Consider the following 14,605-nt stretch of genomic DNA (forward strand, 5'->3'; position numbering starts at 1 on the left):
ATTAAATCTTCTGTATTTAATATAAATATGCTATTTAAAAAAAACTATAAATGCTGAACAGGACTGTAAATACGACCCCAAATCTGGCAATATGGCCCTCATAGTGTTACAATCTTTTAGTAATAGTAATCATTTCTTACAGGTTGAGGATAGTGTAACACAGCTCTTTATAAATATTGAATATCATCTTGTAATATTCAATACAAATGCCAATAATCACCACGCATATCTCATTTCTTGTTAATGTTTTAATAATACATACATTATAATACAAATTAAAAATGATGTAACAGACCTGGCAAACAGGTACATGCGAATAACTGAAAAGGTAGTAAATGTATGGCAGAAGATGAATACCAGAGTCACTAGTTTAATATTTAAGTTAGAAGAAGAAATAAAAGTACAAAAAAATATTGTTTATTTGTATTTTACTTTATGCATGTCCCAATGTATATGTTTTCACAAGAACTCCAAAATATGGCCTCTTTCAATATAAGAGAAAATTTACTGCTGTGGTAAGCAAGGAACATGATTTAGTGTATAGCAATGTACATATTTACAGTACAAGTAAATTGTATAAATATACAACAAATTGGACATGATGTAACCACAATAAATAGCAATCCAAGGCTCTGTTAGGAACACAACATGTAAAAACCTTTCAATTACTGTAACCTGATAAAAGAGCAGATCATTTTGCAGTTAACATCAAGTACTTTACTTAAAATATACAGCTTTATGTGATACATCCACAGCAAAGAAGGGGACAGATTACACCCCACAGTCAATAAGTGCTACAGTTTTTATTATCTATACAGCTAATACATAAGAAAATAATAAGCACACTACTTTAGTTCGATCAGGTCTATAACATAAGGGTACCTATACATTTCATATATTACAGTACAATCAAGTGTGGGTGTATGTATACTTGTCAATGCTGTCTGAGGGAGGGGGTATGTCTGTATATACTCTACATCAGGATACAAACATGCATGAGGGTCACACCATCATTTTAAGAATTTGTCCAGAAACATGGATGCCAGGTTGTGTCTGTTATTGTCGCTCAGAAGGGGGCAGAAGTAAAATGCTGCACATATTCCATGAAAAGGGGTACATTTATCTCTAATTTTAATACATTCTTGGTAGGTAAAGGTGTATTCTGTCACAAACAATTAGGAGCGGGGCTGAGGTGGGCTTTTTGAAAAAAAATTAAAGTGTACTGACCTCCTCCAGCGCTCCCAATGTCTGATCCGTTACCTTGTTTGTTTATAGGGACTCGGAAGCTGTGCTCAGGGAGCTTCTGGCTAGCTGGGCATGCCCATCCGTGACCAAATCCCATCGCCTTATACAGTGTTGAGAGATAAGGACAGGTGAGCGCAGATCGGACACGGCGCGGAACATCGGGAGCGCCAGAGTAGGTGAGTATACGTTTATTTTTTTAAAAAGTCCACCCTCAGCTCCTAATTTTTTGGAACTTTCGGACAAACACTTTAAAGTTAACCAGTCACATTTAGTCACAGTCAGATATCAACCAGTTAAAAAACAATGAAAAACCTATAAATACTCACCTCTGCTCCTCTTGATGTTGATGCCGGCGCTGTCTGTCACTATTCTTGACATGCATGGATCACCTAGAAAAGTAAGTGTTAATTAGCAGCGCGGAGCGCCGGGACAAGATGTCCGACTCTCCGGGCTTCTAATTATGCACGCCCTCGACAACTCCCTCTCCCATGGCCAGCGGAGACAACTCATTGGATAAAGCATTTCAGTGACCCCCATACTTATGGATGGCTGAGAAAGGGAAATACTGCGCGATGTGGGAACTGGAAGCAGAACCGGGTAAGTATGTGTTCTGGGGGGTTTCCATATTCATTGAAACCTCCTTTAAGAGATTGCAATTCTTCTTCATATGCTGCAAATATCTACTCGATACTGAGTTGATATTGATGACTTAACTATTGTTATCCTTTAGGTTATGTCCCAGAAAACCCCTTTAAATTCATAAAAGTGTAAGATCGTGTTATGGTATTAACTAGTATCATGTGAAATACTAGTTGGAATATAGACTAGGAATGTAGCAACATGTAAGACAATGGAGCAGACTGCAGCTGCACAGATGTCAGTATACAACAATACACTGGAATTTACGCAATACTACAATCTAGTGAATCCATACATAGACGTTTGTGGGATTGGATGTCATCATGATAAGCGAGCAGAACAATCTCTCTCTATCTGAAGTACTTGTCTGTAAGTATATTCTGTAATGTATTTTGCTAGAATAATTATGTTATTATAATTATGTTGAAGAAAGTGTAAAATTGGGGTCAGTCTCATAAAAACAGGTCCAAAGAGTAAACCAGTAAGTCAATTTATACATTTCCAATCTTAATAAACATCTACAACTAAATAATAGAATAGATTTGATGTAAAAGTGCCATACACAAGACAGCAAGTGTCCCCTATCAACACATTAACATTGTTCTGTGCAAACCACAAGTAGTGTTTTCCTTGGTTGATAGAATATTCTCTATGCATCAAATAGTTGTACAATCTTTGTCATTGTGCAAATTGGATGAACTATTGCATGGTACCGTAACGCGAGGAACTGAGGTTTACATACAAATATAAAATCCTTTGCCCTGCATGTAAAAATAGAGATGTCTATTACTGACAATGAGGTGACAGTTACCTTCTTGTATGTTAGTATTAGTTAGCGAGCCTGGTTCATTAATAATCTTCACTGTACATATTAACTTTGGAACAGGTTGGTGTATAAGTGCTCATAATTACTTTAAAAAAATCATTTTGGCACAAAGTGACTCATTTAAATATTCCTAATAATAATGCTCCTCCATATAGAATACATTCGGAATGTAGACCCATATACCCATGCCATATGTTCTATGGCAAATGCCAATATTGGTCATTAATTAAAAAATAAAACATTCACAACGGAGGAGAAAAACATTCTGTTCTGTTATGACCACTGAGTGACCCTGACATTCGGACATGAATATAATACTGAAGAAAGAACCTGGTAAATAAACTAAAAATGGAATCACAGAAAATATGAAGAAACATTAAAAAGAATCAGTTGCTGAAAAGTCCTGAGCTTTAACTGACGAAAACAGCGGTGCTGATAAAATACTGAGAAATATCCATAATACATGATAATACTGCAGCCCACAAACCAACCACTCATATGGCTTAAAGGGAGTTTAGGGACCTGCGGCCTATTCCAGCGTAAAACAATCTAATTTCTGGCACTTTTTGTTTTGTTGCCCTTGTTTATGACGTTTCTATGCATGTAAAGTAGACAAATGTCAGTAGCTGATTTGCCACTTGATGTTGGGATACATTAGGCACAGAGGTAAGACACATACAGTACTTAAGGTCCTAGAAAGTGCTAAGGGCTAAAGCCATATCCAGAACACAATAGTGCCATGCCATTTGGTACCAACCCACAATACCCTTCTCCCTCTCAAACTATGTGTTCTCAGTCCTGAGAACATTCTAGAGCTACCAGTGCTTCACAAGCATTAAAGCCAACCTCTTCACTTCAGAAGAGCTAGTGTACAGTGCCAAGAAGGAAAAAGTTGCGTTCTGCCATTTCATTTACAAGTCTGATTCAGGCATGTCAGGCATATCCGCCATTAGGTACCCAATGCCGTAACGTCCATTGGGGGCAGTATCTACTTTCAGTGTTGGAGATCCGCTTTGTTTCCTGTAGATGCTATTTCCAATATTTGGAGATGGCATTTCACTTTGAATCTTCTCATGGATTAGGCTGGCATCATCTTCTTCAGGATTGGATATTTCCTTTATAATACGTCCTCTTTTATATGAGACTGAAGCTCGGCTTCCACTGCTGTCATCAATGAGATTGAAGAATCGGACAATGAAGACCAAAGGAACGGGCAGTAAAGCAAGTACAATGAGTAAAACACACAGAAAAAGTCCCCAAGTTGGATAACTTAGACGCTCTTCAGTAGCCTAAAATGAAACAAAGAAGATAGAAAAGTTCAGAACAGAATGGATAGGGAAAAAAATTCTTTGTCATTAAATGCTTATTCCTAGGTTTTGTACAAGCTATGATGGCTGATGAAAAAGCATTACATTAAAAATACCTAAAATATTATTCTAAATAACTGCATCTAACGGTTTAAAGAAAACCTACCATGAGGAATCTACCATCAGAAGTAGCTCTAATGTAGATTAATCAATAATCCTGGAACCTAGCCTAACTTGTTAAAAAACTTTTAATACCACGTAAATTAACTGCAGATGTTACTAAAATAAAGTTTTTTAACTAGTTAGGTTCCAGGATTATTACTGTAAATTACATATTAGGGCAGATGCAGGCAGGAGGAATCTACCATCAGATCTACTTCTGATGGTAGATTCCTTAAGGTAGGTTTCCTTAACATACCTAGGAGTGTGCGTACAACTATCAAACCAAACTTGTTCATGTACTGTTTCATGTACTGTCAACTTTGTGGAGCATGGATGGTGATCCTTTTAAAGGATATATGCATTATATATGCCTATATACACTCACCGGCCACTTTATTAGGTACACCATGCTACTAACGGGTTGGACCCCCTTTTGCCTTCAGAACTGCCTCAATTCTTCGTGGCATAGATTCAACAAGGTGCTGGAAGCATTCCTCAGAGATTTTGGTCCATATTGACATGATGGCATCACACAGTTGCCACAGATTTGTCGGCTGCACATCCGTGATGCGAATCTCCCGTTCCACCACATCCCAAAGATGCTCTATTGGATTGAGATCTGGTGACTGTGGAGGCCATTTGAGTACAGTGAACTCATTGTCATGTTCAAGAAACCAGTCTGAGATGATTCCAGCTTTATGACATGGCGCATTATCCTGCTGAAAGTAGCCATCAGATCTTGGGTACATTGTGGTCATAAAGGGATGGACATGGTCAGCAACAATACTCAGGTAGAGTGTGGCGTTGCAACGATGCTCAATTGGTACCAAGGGGCCCAAAGAGTGCCAAGAAAATATTCCCCACATCATGACACCACCACCACCAGCCTGAACCGTTGATACAAGGCAGGATGGATCCATGCTTTCATGTTGTTGGCACCAAATTCTGACCCTACCATCCGAATGTCGCAGCAGAAATCGAGACTCCTCAGACCAGGCAACGTTTTTCCAATCTTCTACTGTCCAATTTCGATGAGCTCGTGCAAATTGTAACCTCAGTTTCCTGTTCTTAGCTGAAAGGAGTGGCACCCGGTGTGGTCTTCTGCTGCTGTAGCCCATCTGCCTCAAAGTTCGACGTACTGTGCGTTCAGAGATGCTCTTCTGCCTACCTTGGTTGTAACGGGTGGCGATTTGAGTCACTGTTGCCTTTCTATCAGCTCGAACCAGTCTGCCCATTCTCCTCTGACCTCTGGCATCAACAAGGCATTTCCGCCCACAGAACTGCCGCTCACTGGATGTTTTTTCTTTTTCGGACCATTCTCTGTAAACCCTAGAGATGGTTGTGCGTGAAAATCCCAGTAGATCAGCAGTTTCTGAAATACTCAGACCAGCCCTTCTGGCACCAACAACCATGCCACGTTCAAAGGCACTCAAATCACATTTATTCCCCATACTGATGCTCGGTTTGAACTGCAGGAGATTGTCTTGACCATGTCTACATGCCTAAATGCACTGAGTTGCCGCCATGTGATTGGCTGATTAGAAATTAAGTGTTAACGAGCAGTTGGACAGGTGTACCTAATAAAGTGGCCGGTGAGTGTATATAGTTCATATATGATAAAAAGGACCAATGAAGGAGTAGTGATTTCTGCTCGATTTTAGACACTGAACAATTACACTTCTTTATGAACCTGTGTTTAAAGTTATACAATTTTTCCACTTCCACTGGGTAGAATCTGTCCATGGTGATGTGATGGACATACAGGTGCACAAGTCTGTTATTATCACTGAGAGTAATAGGAGTTGTGTGATAACAACACCATGGACAGAATCTATCCGCTGGAAGTAAATAGAGAAGCTTTTTGTAGAAGCAAAGCAAGCAGAGATCTAGAAAGCTATGAGGAATTCATACAGAAAGCATATTGGAAATTGTACTTTTACTTACACAAACAATATCAATTATTTGTTGAAATATGTCTCAAATCGCCCTAAAAGCACTTTTTTGGTGGCTGCTATAAGAGATGAGAGATGAGTCCGATAAGGACGCATTAGACTTGTCTCTGGTGACCCGGGAACCTGTACGTTGTTCCAGTTATGCCATCGTAGAACCCCTGGCTTCATTGCACCTAAACTAGATACATGCACAATGAAGCTGGGGTGTACTATATGAACTGCACAAAATGACTGTGCAGGCACCGCGATCTCCATTATTAGGTAAGTGTGAGTGTTAGATTATTTCTATCTGGATCTATAATAAAACGAGCAAATGACGATTTAGGACATGCACATCTATAAGGATCTGTAGGTGGTTAAGTGTCTACACATTACAGCGCCATGTTTGTACCCCATTCTGATATTGATATATATTAATTTATGGTATGCCTTATGAAAAAAATATTTTCCCAAAAGCTTACATATTTTTCATTGTGTAAAAGAGGCAATCTTTTTAATCACACACCTTTTCAGCAATCCATGCATAATAACCGGGAGGAGTAAAGCCCATTTGGACAATACTTGCTATGAGCAAAATGATTAACAGAATTGGGGAAATGTATTTCCACATGTAATAGTAGTATTTGTAAGGTGTGAATCCAAGCATATCCTTTAAGTCATCCATAAATCTAGAAAATAGTAGAAAATGACACAGAATTTTAGTATTTACAAAAGAGAATAGAAACAGGTATGGAGACATATGGAGAAACAAGTGGAGACATATTATTAAAGATACATGCATACATATTTTACAAAATTGTAAAATTGTAATTGTAATGCTATCACATGAATATTCATTTTATCTAATTAGACCACACAAATCAACCTGTCACTGTTGACCTTTGTATTCCAAGAGAATACAGATCGTGCAGTGGCTTGATTTCACAGACTGACTACAGTCATGGGGATAGGTTTCTGAGCCTCATGGTAACATTTGAAGCAAGGAGTCCCTTCTTCCCCCGCTGTAAGCATGATTATAGTTTTGAGCTGTTGTCCCCTCAGGGGGCATGACTATGAATATGATACTTTGAGTTCCGTCCTTTGTGTTCCACTGTGGTCAGTCCGTGAAATCTGGCCATCGCACAGTCCATGACTCATGGACTGACCAAGCTCATGTGCTTCTGGCTTTGCTTTTTAAACTCATCCCAAGGCCACTAGTAAAAAATGAAATATATAAAAACACTTGATATCCTGAGAGAGAATCAAAAGAACTCGAGAGGGCTCCATAACAAGACAGCAATATCGAAACACATTTCAAAGGCTATTCCAACTGGAAAATCATTACGGCTGATGAGGCAGAACATAATGGGGGAGATTCATCATGGCTTTTTCTGCCAGTTTTCTGGCAGAGAAACCACATGAATTTTCCCATCCCTCTGTTTTGGCCATTCTCTGGCCTGCAGGTCACATTTACTATAGTCTCCGTGGTAAAACCAGTGGAGATTATAGTAGAAAACTCTGCCGCTTCTGCTCTGATCTACAGGTTGAAACTGATGGAATTCACGTCCATATCCATTAAGAATATGGTCGCCAGACACAAGCATGGGGAATTTTAAGAGTGGCGTTCAAAACACCAGTCTTAATAAATTCCCCCCAATGTATAAATATTAATTCCCAACACAACACCTTCAAAATTTTAAGCATATTTCCATATTATGGCTCCATTCTTTTTTGGATTTGTAAAACGTTTTATAAGTTACTTTTTATCATTACACCCAAGTATTCTCCCTTAAAAATTGTTGATACAAGAATCCAAAACTTACTTGTCAATCCCATATACCCAAGAGATGGTGATATTCTCTAGTATGACCACAACAAGAAGGGGCAGGGTTGCAGAGTAATCATCGAACATAGTAACAAAATAATTCCCAGATCGCTGCACAAAGAGTAGGCCAATGCAGAACGCTAGCAGGCAACATCCAACTAAAGGTAAAAAGTCAAAAATATACACAAAATGAAATACTACACACAGAAAAGAGCAAATAAATAGATCCTGTGTTAAGAGGAGTCAGCATACGTCCCTTTCCTGACAAATAGATGAGGAGGTTTATACCTCCTGATGTATCTGTTGGCTGGCTGCTCTGCTGGGCAAGCCATGTTCTGGCATAGTTTGAAGAATGTTTGAAAAAATGTTGTGAATGTTTGCAGGCCTTTTCAGGTGCCCAGGGTGTTCCATAAGTAATTTTGATTATTTCAGGACTTGAACATTAAGTTCTAATAAATGTCCCCCATAGAGTCTCTGCAGAATTTCATTCATCTTCTATTTACTTATCTTAAACAAGAGGACCAAAAGAAACATGGGGGAGAGTTATCACTGCTTCTACGGTTTTCTCGTGTAAAAGAATCGCTCACAATTGTGCAGGGCACGAATGAGGAGTTTAGAGGGGCCTTGTCTGTGTAATTTTGAAGAACCTGTGAACTTTCATTCATTGGTTTTTACGCAAAAATTTACCAAGTCAGACCTGGTGTAGTTTTGCTCAGCAGCTCTGCCCTCTGGATACATCAAGAGACCCTAAGAGGCCCTAAGCCACTCCATGCACTGGAATTCCCACCCAGGTGCATTGAGTGGGCATAGCAGACTGACTGCAGGAGGCGGGGTTACCTGGCTGCAGGAGGCGGGGTTACCTGACTGTATGACTGCATGGGAAAAAAGAATAAAAGATGATTTTTCATTCATGCTACACCCTAGAAATATGCTAAAAAGGTTCACTTTAAACTATATAGAACACTGGGAAAGGTTTAGAGTAGTGTCATTTAATAGTGGCACAGGCCTCTTTTTTTCCCCTAAGGCACCAGGATTGAAGACCCTGCAGCTAAATTAATGCTATGTGACTTTCCATCACAGCTATGTAGAGTCCTTTTACAGATTTAATGTATGACAACATTATTTGCCTTTGATTACTACACAAGTAAAAGTAGTTACAGTATACTGATGTCAATTAGATACAGAGGGTATTCCTGATTTTACACAGGCAACAGTTATGTTAAAGGAAACCTACCACTTGTAGTGGCAGGTTTCTGATGGAAATAACGGGCACCAGCTCAGGGTGAGCTGGTGCCGGAGCTTATTTTCGTTAGTGTTTTAAACCGCGGTATCGCGGTTTAAAACACTTTTTAAACTTTATTGCCGGCGCAGGCAGGTACGCGCTCGGCGCTTACCATGCGCGCGGCTCTCATTCACTTCCTATGTAGCCGCGCGCACGGTAAGCGCCGAGCGCGTACCTGCCTGCGCCGGCTATAAAGTTTAAAAAGTGTTTTAAACCGCGATACTGCGGTTTAAAACACTAACGAAAATAAGCTCCGGCACCAGCTCACCCTGAGCTGGTGCCCGGTATTTCCATCAGAAACCTGCCACTACAAGTGGTAGGTTTCCTTTAATGCTAAGTTCTTAGCAATATTTTTCACAGCAGCAAGAACAATTTGTTTAGAGACCTGGATTTACCTGTGAGTGGCTCCTTCCTTATTTTGAAGGTATCTACTATGGGTGTGGTAATTCCTTCAATGGTTCCGAACATGCTGCCAAGGCCCAAGTTTACCAACATGAGGAAGAACATCACAGACCAAAAAGGTGAGGCAGGAAAATGTGTCATGGCTTCAGTAAAAGCAATGAATGCCAAACCAGTGCCCTGGACAGACTGCAAAAGACAAGTAACGTTAGTGGTACATACAGTGATAGTACCAGCAATCCTAGTAACAGGCGTGACAGCAGTAAGACAGCTAGCACTGAGTCTGAACACTACTTCAATAACTACACTACTTTAACTACTAGTAAGCTGTGCTTCTGATCTGATGCGTAAGTGGCACTCAGCTCGGACTCAAGACAACTTGTTCTGATCCAGTGTATCAGACTATGCTGACTGGCGAGAAACTTGACAGGTGGCTGATGTGCTCAGGTTTGTCTAGACAGCATAGAAGTGTCCCAGAATTGACCCAGGACTTGGGACTGAAACAAGTGCTGGTGCTGATGCATGGTGCTCACAGCTCACAGACGGGATATAATTATAGTGACAGATCTGTACAGCAAGTACAAATTGGAAATAGTAAGAAACATAATGGGGCTCATTTACTGAGAATGTGGGAAACTAAAAGTGTTCTTCCCATGTATAATGCTGAGTGCAACAGATTAATTAAGAACGTGCACCAGAAATCATAAATCTGTCGCTTCCCTGCACTGGCCCGACATCTTTTTTGTGGTGCAGCTTTAACATAGGGCGTGCAACAGATTTGCATGATAAATCCGGTGCTTGTTGCTATTGGGAACCAGAACGCCCCCTAATTTGTGTCGCATTGTAGCTAGTGCAGCTGCGCCACAAAACGGTCACGTGCGACACAATAGTGGCGCGGACAATTCTTAAATACCTGTGCAGGCTGTTTATTCCTGAAAGAACATGCAAAGTCCATAAGAAAACCGGCGCAAAGCCCTTAGTAAATGTGTATTCGAAAGTTGTAGAACTTTTATTTTATAGCCATTATCAAGGATGTGTATGAAAATGTCATTCAGATGATAATCACAATAAAAGAAATTTCAGCAACAAATCTGCCATGTCAAAATACTCATATATGGCTTCAATCTATCATATAAATGTGTCATCTGGGAAAACCATGTCTGGCTGTGGAGCCAAAAGCAGTGTCAGAGGGAAAGAACATCCAGAGGGCCATGGACATTTCTTTTCAATAAGTCTGTTCCATTAGAGATGTCTCTGCCTGTATATGAACCGGTGTCTTTGCCTCCTTTAATAGCTTCAACATTTCCCTGTTCTCACCATGCTGCCCTCTGCATTTATACATAAATTAATCTCTCACTGCTCTAGACTGTCCTCACAGCGTCACCCACTGTGTCTCTGTTTTTACTGTCCATTCATACTGACAGTAACAGGAAGAGGGGAGAGAGAGCAGGATGAGTCATAACTCTACTGTTACATCAGTGCTCAGACATGTAAGCAAAGAATCACAGAGAGTATCCAGACAACATAGAATTTAGTACCAGTACTGAACATTCAGGGATAATTATTAACACAGTAAAGGCACATGAGCAACTTATGTAAAAGAGTGGCCAAACCCTTGCCAAAGGTAGGTGCCTATTACAGTAAATACTCTACATTCCCACAGTACAAAATGAGGCAGTCTAGTAGTATTTAGTCTCAGACGTGTACATGACCTATAACTGGCATTTCATTGCATGTGCCCTTTACCTCTTTTGCTGCCAAAGCAATTTCAAATGATTGACAGAAAAGATCCTTTTTTTCAAAGATACTTGCAGTTTCCCTATATTTTACAACTCCCTGACAGACGCAGAGATAGGAAGGTAGACATTGATGCTGCATCCTAAGTTCAGAACAATGTTGCTCCCCAAATATTGTACCTAAAACATTAAAGGAGTTGGCCACTCTTTTATATAAGTTGTGACTGTACTGCCTTGTCAAGTTATTCAGCATTCCTGCTACTTACTTTTGTGCTTTGTGCATACTTTCTGTGATTCTTTGTTTACATCTCTGAGCTCTGCTGAATAGGAGGAACCGTTGCAGGTAGTGATGGGAATTACAGCTCTTCTTAGTGAACTGGCTCATTAGGCTCCGCTCACTGAGAAGAGTTGGCTCTTCTGGCTCCTGAACGGTTCCCTATTAAATATATAATAGGGAGCCAGGTTAAAGGGGGCATGGTGAGCTGGTAACGGGCAGGGTTAAGTGATCCATTGGCTCACTGTAGTGAGAGACGGCTCACATCGCTCAGAAACGCTCTTAGAGCCGGCTCTTTTGCGAGCGACACATCACTAGATGCAGGAGAGTTTTGACTCACCTTGCTCCCTCCACCTCTCCTTTAACTGTCTCTGTCATTAAAGACAGACTGTGAGAAGAAAGATACAGTAGGAGACGCCATATGGAAGGCTTAGAGCAGTGAGAGAGGGGACAGGTATTTATGCATGCAGAGGGCAGCATGGGAGAACAGGGAAAGGCTGAAGCTATCAAAGGTGGCAAAGACACAGCTACATATACATGCAGAGACATGTTTAATGGAACAGATTTATTGAAAAGTGACCAACCTAGGATTCTAAGATTCAATATGATATTTTTTCTGGATCAAGAACATACAGTTATTATATAACATATGTATCTAGGCATTGTAAGGGTCAAAGTGAAATGCCATGATGGCTTCCATCTGTTAGTTTGACAGTGAAACTACAACCTAATTTTAGGTAACTTTGTAACATAACGTGATTCTGGTACAGTGCTCGCAATAACTATATTTAAATGCCTTTAAGTAAAGGATTGCAATGGAATGTTTTACTTTACAAGACATAAAATTCAATGTTCCCAATGCCAGATGGCACGTCTTAACATAATGCGCCACCATCTGGTTCTGCAGCACCAGGGCCTTGTAGCCAGAATCATCCGGCATCATCTGTTCTAACGACTCCTACTTAATGTGCATTATATCAGACTTGGGAACACTATTTAGCAATAAAAGAGAAACTAAAAATAAACGGGAATGGGTCTCCTGATAATCAGACTTCTTGTTGGGTACTAAAGGGGGTTCTAGACTCAATCTTCTAATGACTTAATCATAGGATAGGCCATTGATAGGTGACAGGTGGGGGGGGGGGAGGCAGCGCTCTCTCTGCCTATCAGTTGTTTGACACAACAGACATAGCTGGAAGCAGACAACTGTATTCCCTGTATAGTGGCCACCCAGGATCACTACAGAGACAGCCTCTATGTACTGAAATGTGAGCGGCACCTGCAGTGAGTAGTACTGTGTCTGCTATTGTAGCACTGTACCACTGTGACTGGTTGATCGGTAGGGGTGATGCATATCTGAATCCCACCAATGATAATATGTCTGGAAACCAGTCCATGGACCTTACTGTGTAAAGGTAAGATAACTTCATTAACTAGCATTAAATTTGGTTGACTGCAGCTAGTGTAGACTTGTACGTACTGTGGGGAATTGCTCTGGTAGTTGACAGGTAGCAGTGCAGGAAGCAGTGACACACGCAGGTTTAAAAGTCCAACTTAAGTGTTTATTCACACTTGCAAAACAGAACACAAATTCAGCCTTGGCTTAGGCACATGCAAATACACTATAAAAGTAATTCCTGCCCGGCTAGGCGCTGTCTAATACATTTGGAGGACCCTAGCTATCCGGGTACCAGGCTGCCTGGCACACGCTCTTGGCCAGCAGCAAGACAGGAGACCCTCAGTTACCTTTGCTGTGAGAATGCAATCTCGCTTTCAGCTCTCCAGGTAGGGCCTCCCCTACTGCTTCTGGCCTGCAGATTAAATCAGACCCTAACGAGGCCTGTGACCTGCACCTGTGGGCTATACAAAAGCCCAGGACCGAAGCCCGGGTGGAGTAGGAGTCCCACTACCAGCCTACCCCTACTCCATAATAAGCAAGCCCAGTACGGACATTACAAATGTGTCTGTGTTAGCTAGGCCAACACAGACAAAACAGACTATTCCTACTTATCATGTCTGCATTAACCCTTGGGTTACTGCAGACAAACCCAGGGCTTTTACCACCAGCATTTCATCTGCCTGTAAGACAGATAGCGGTTTTCCCACACAACACCTCTCACTTTCTCACATACCCTCCCCCTCAGTTCAGACCCACCGGGGCGAACTCCTGACATTAAGCAATGCGTTCGGGACAAGGCATCCGCATTGCCCTGTAGCTTTCCGGCTCTGTGCTCCACCATGAAACTGAAATTTTGGAGGGACAAGAACCACCTAGTGACCCTGGCATTCTTCTCCTTAGTTCTACTCATCCACGTGAGAGGAGAGTGGTCAGTTATGAGACGGAACTGTCGTCCCAGCAAGTAGTACCGTAGGTACTCTAATGCCCACTTTATCGCCAGACATTCCTTCTCTACGATACTGTAATTTTTTTCAGCTGGCGTGAGCTTCCTGCTCAGGTAAGTAATGGGGTGTTCCTCGCCATTCACCTCCTGAGACAGGACAGCTCCCAGTCCTACATCTGACGCATCCGTCTGCACAATAAACTCTTTCTTGAAGTTTGGCGCAATGAGGATGGGAGATCCACACAACGCAGACTTCAATGCCTGAAAAGCACCTTCTGCTTGTTCATTCCACCGCACCATGACAGGCCTTTTACCCTTCAGCAGGTCTGTCAGGGGAGCGGACATGGTGGCAAAGTTTGGTATAAACCGTCTGTAGTACCCTACAATGCCCAGGAATGCCCTGACTTGCTTTGTGCTCACTGGTTGAGGCCAACCCTGTATAGCGTCAATCTTGTTGATCTGAGGTTTAATTATACCTTGACCGATCACATACCCCAAATAGTGTGTCTCCTCCATTCCCAGGATACACAGGTGTGTTCAAATAATCAAGCACTCACGGTGTGCACCACCTAATAATATGATCTCAGAAAAGAAAAGGGGGGAGGGGAGGTATTGGGAAAAAGAAAAAGTTGTGAGT

The 14,605-nt window shown here is 41.2% G+C and overlaps 1 protein-coding gene across 1 annotated transcript in view; it reads right to left on the bottom strand.

Moving 5' to 3' along the window:
• Positions 1–233: 233 nt before the first annotated feature.
• SLC6A15 (solute carrier family 6 member 15) overlaps positions 234–14,605 on the bottom strand; it is a 42,774-nt gene continuing 28,402 nt past the window's right edge. The window contains exons 9-12 of the mRNA XM_072146511.1: positions 9,613–9,805; positions 7,934–8,093; positions 6,637–6,799; positions 234–3,999 (exon numbers count right to left, since the gene is read on the bottom strand). Coding sequence (XP_072002612.1) covers positions 3,622–3,999; positions 6,637–6,799; positions 7,934–8,093; positions 9,613–9,805 — 894 coding nt within the window. The 3' untranslated portion in view covers positions 234–3,621. The remainder of the gene's footprint in view (positions 4,000–6,636; positions 6,800–7,933; positions 8,094–9,612; positions 9,806–14,605) is intronic.

Source organism: Engystomops pustulosus, chromosome 4 (genome assembly GCF_040894005.1).
Source record: "Engystomops pustulosus chromosome 4, aEngPut4.maternal, whole genome shotgun sequence".
NCBI classification, from domain to species: Eukaryota; Metazoa; Chordata; class Amphibia; order Anura; family Leptodactylidae; genus Engystomops; species Engystomops pustulosus.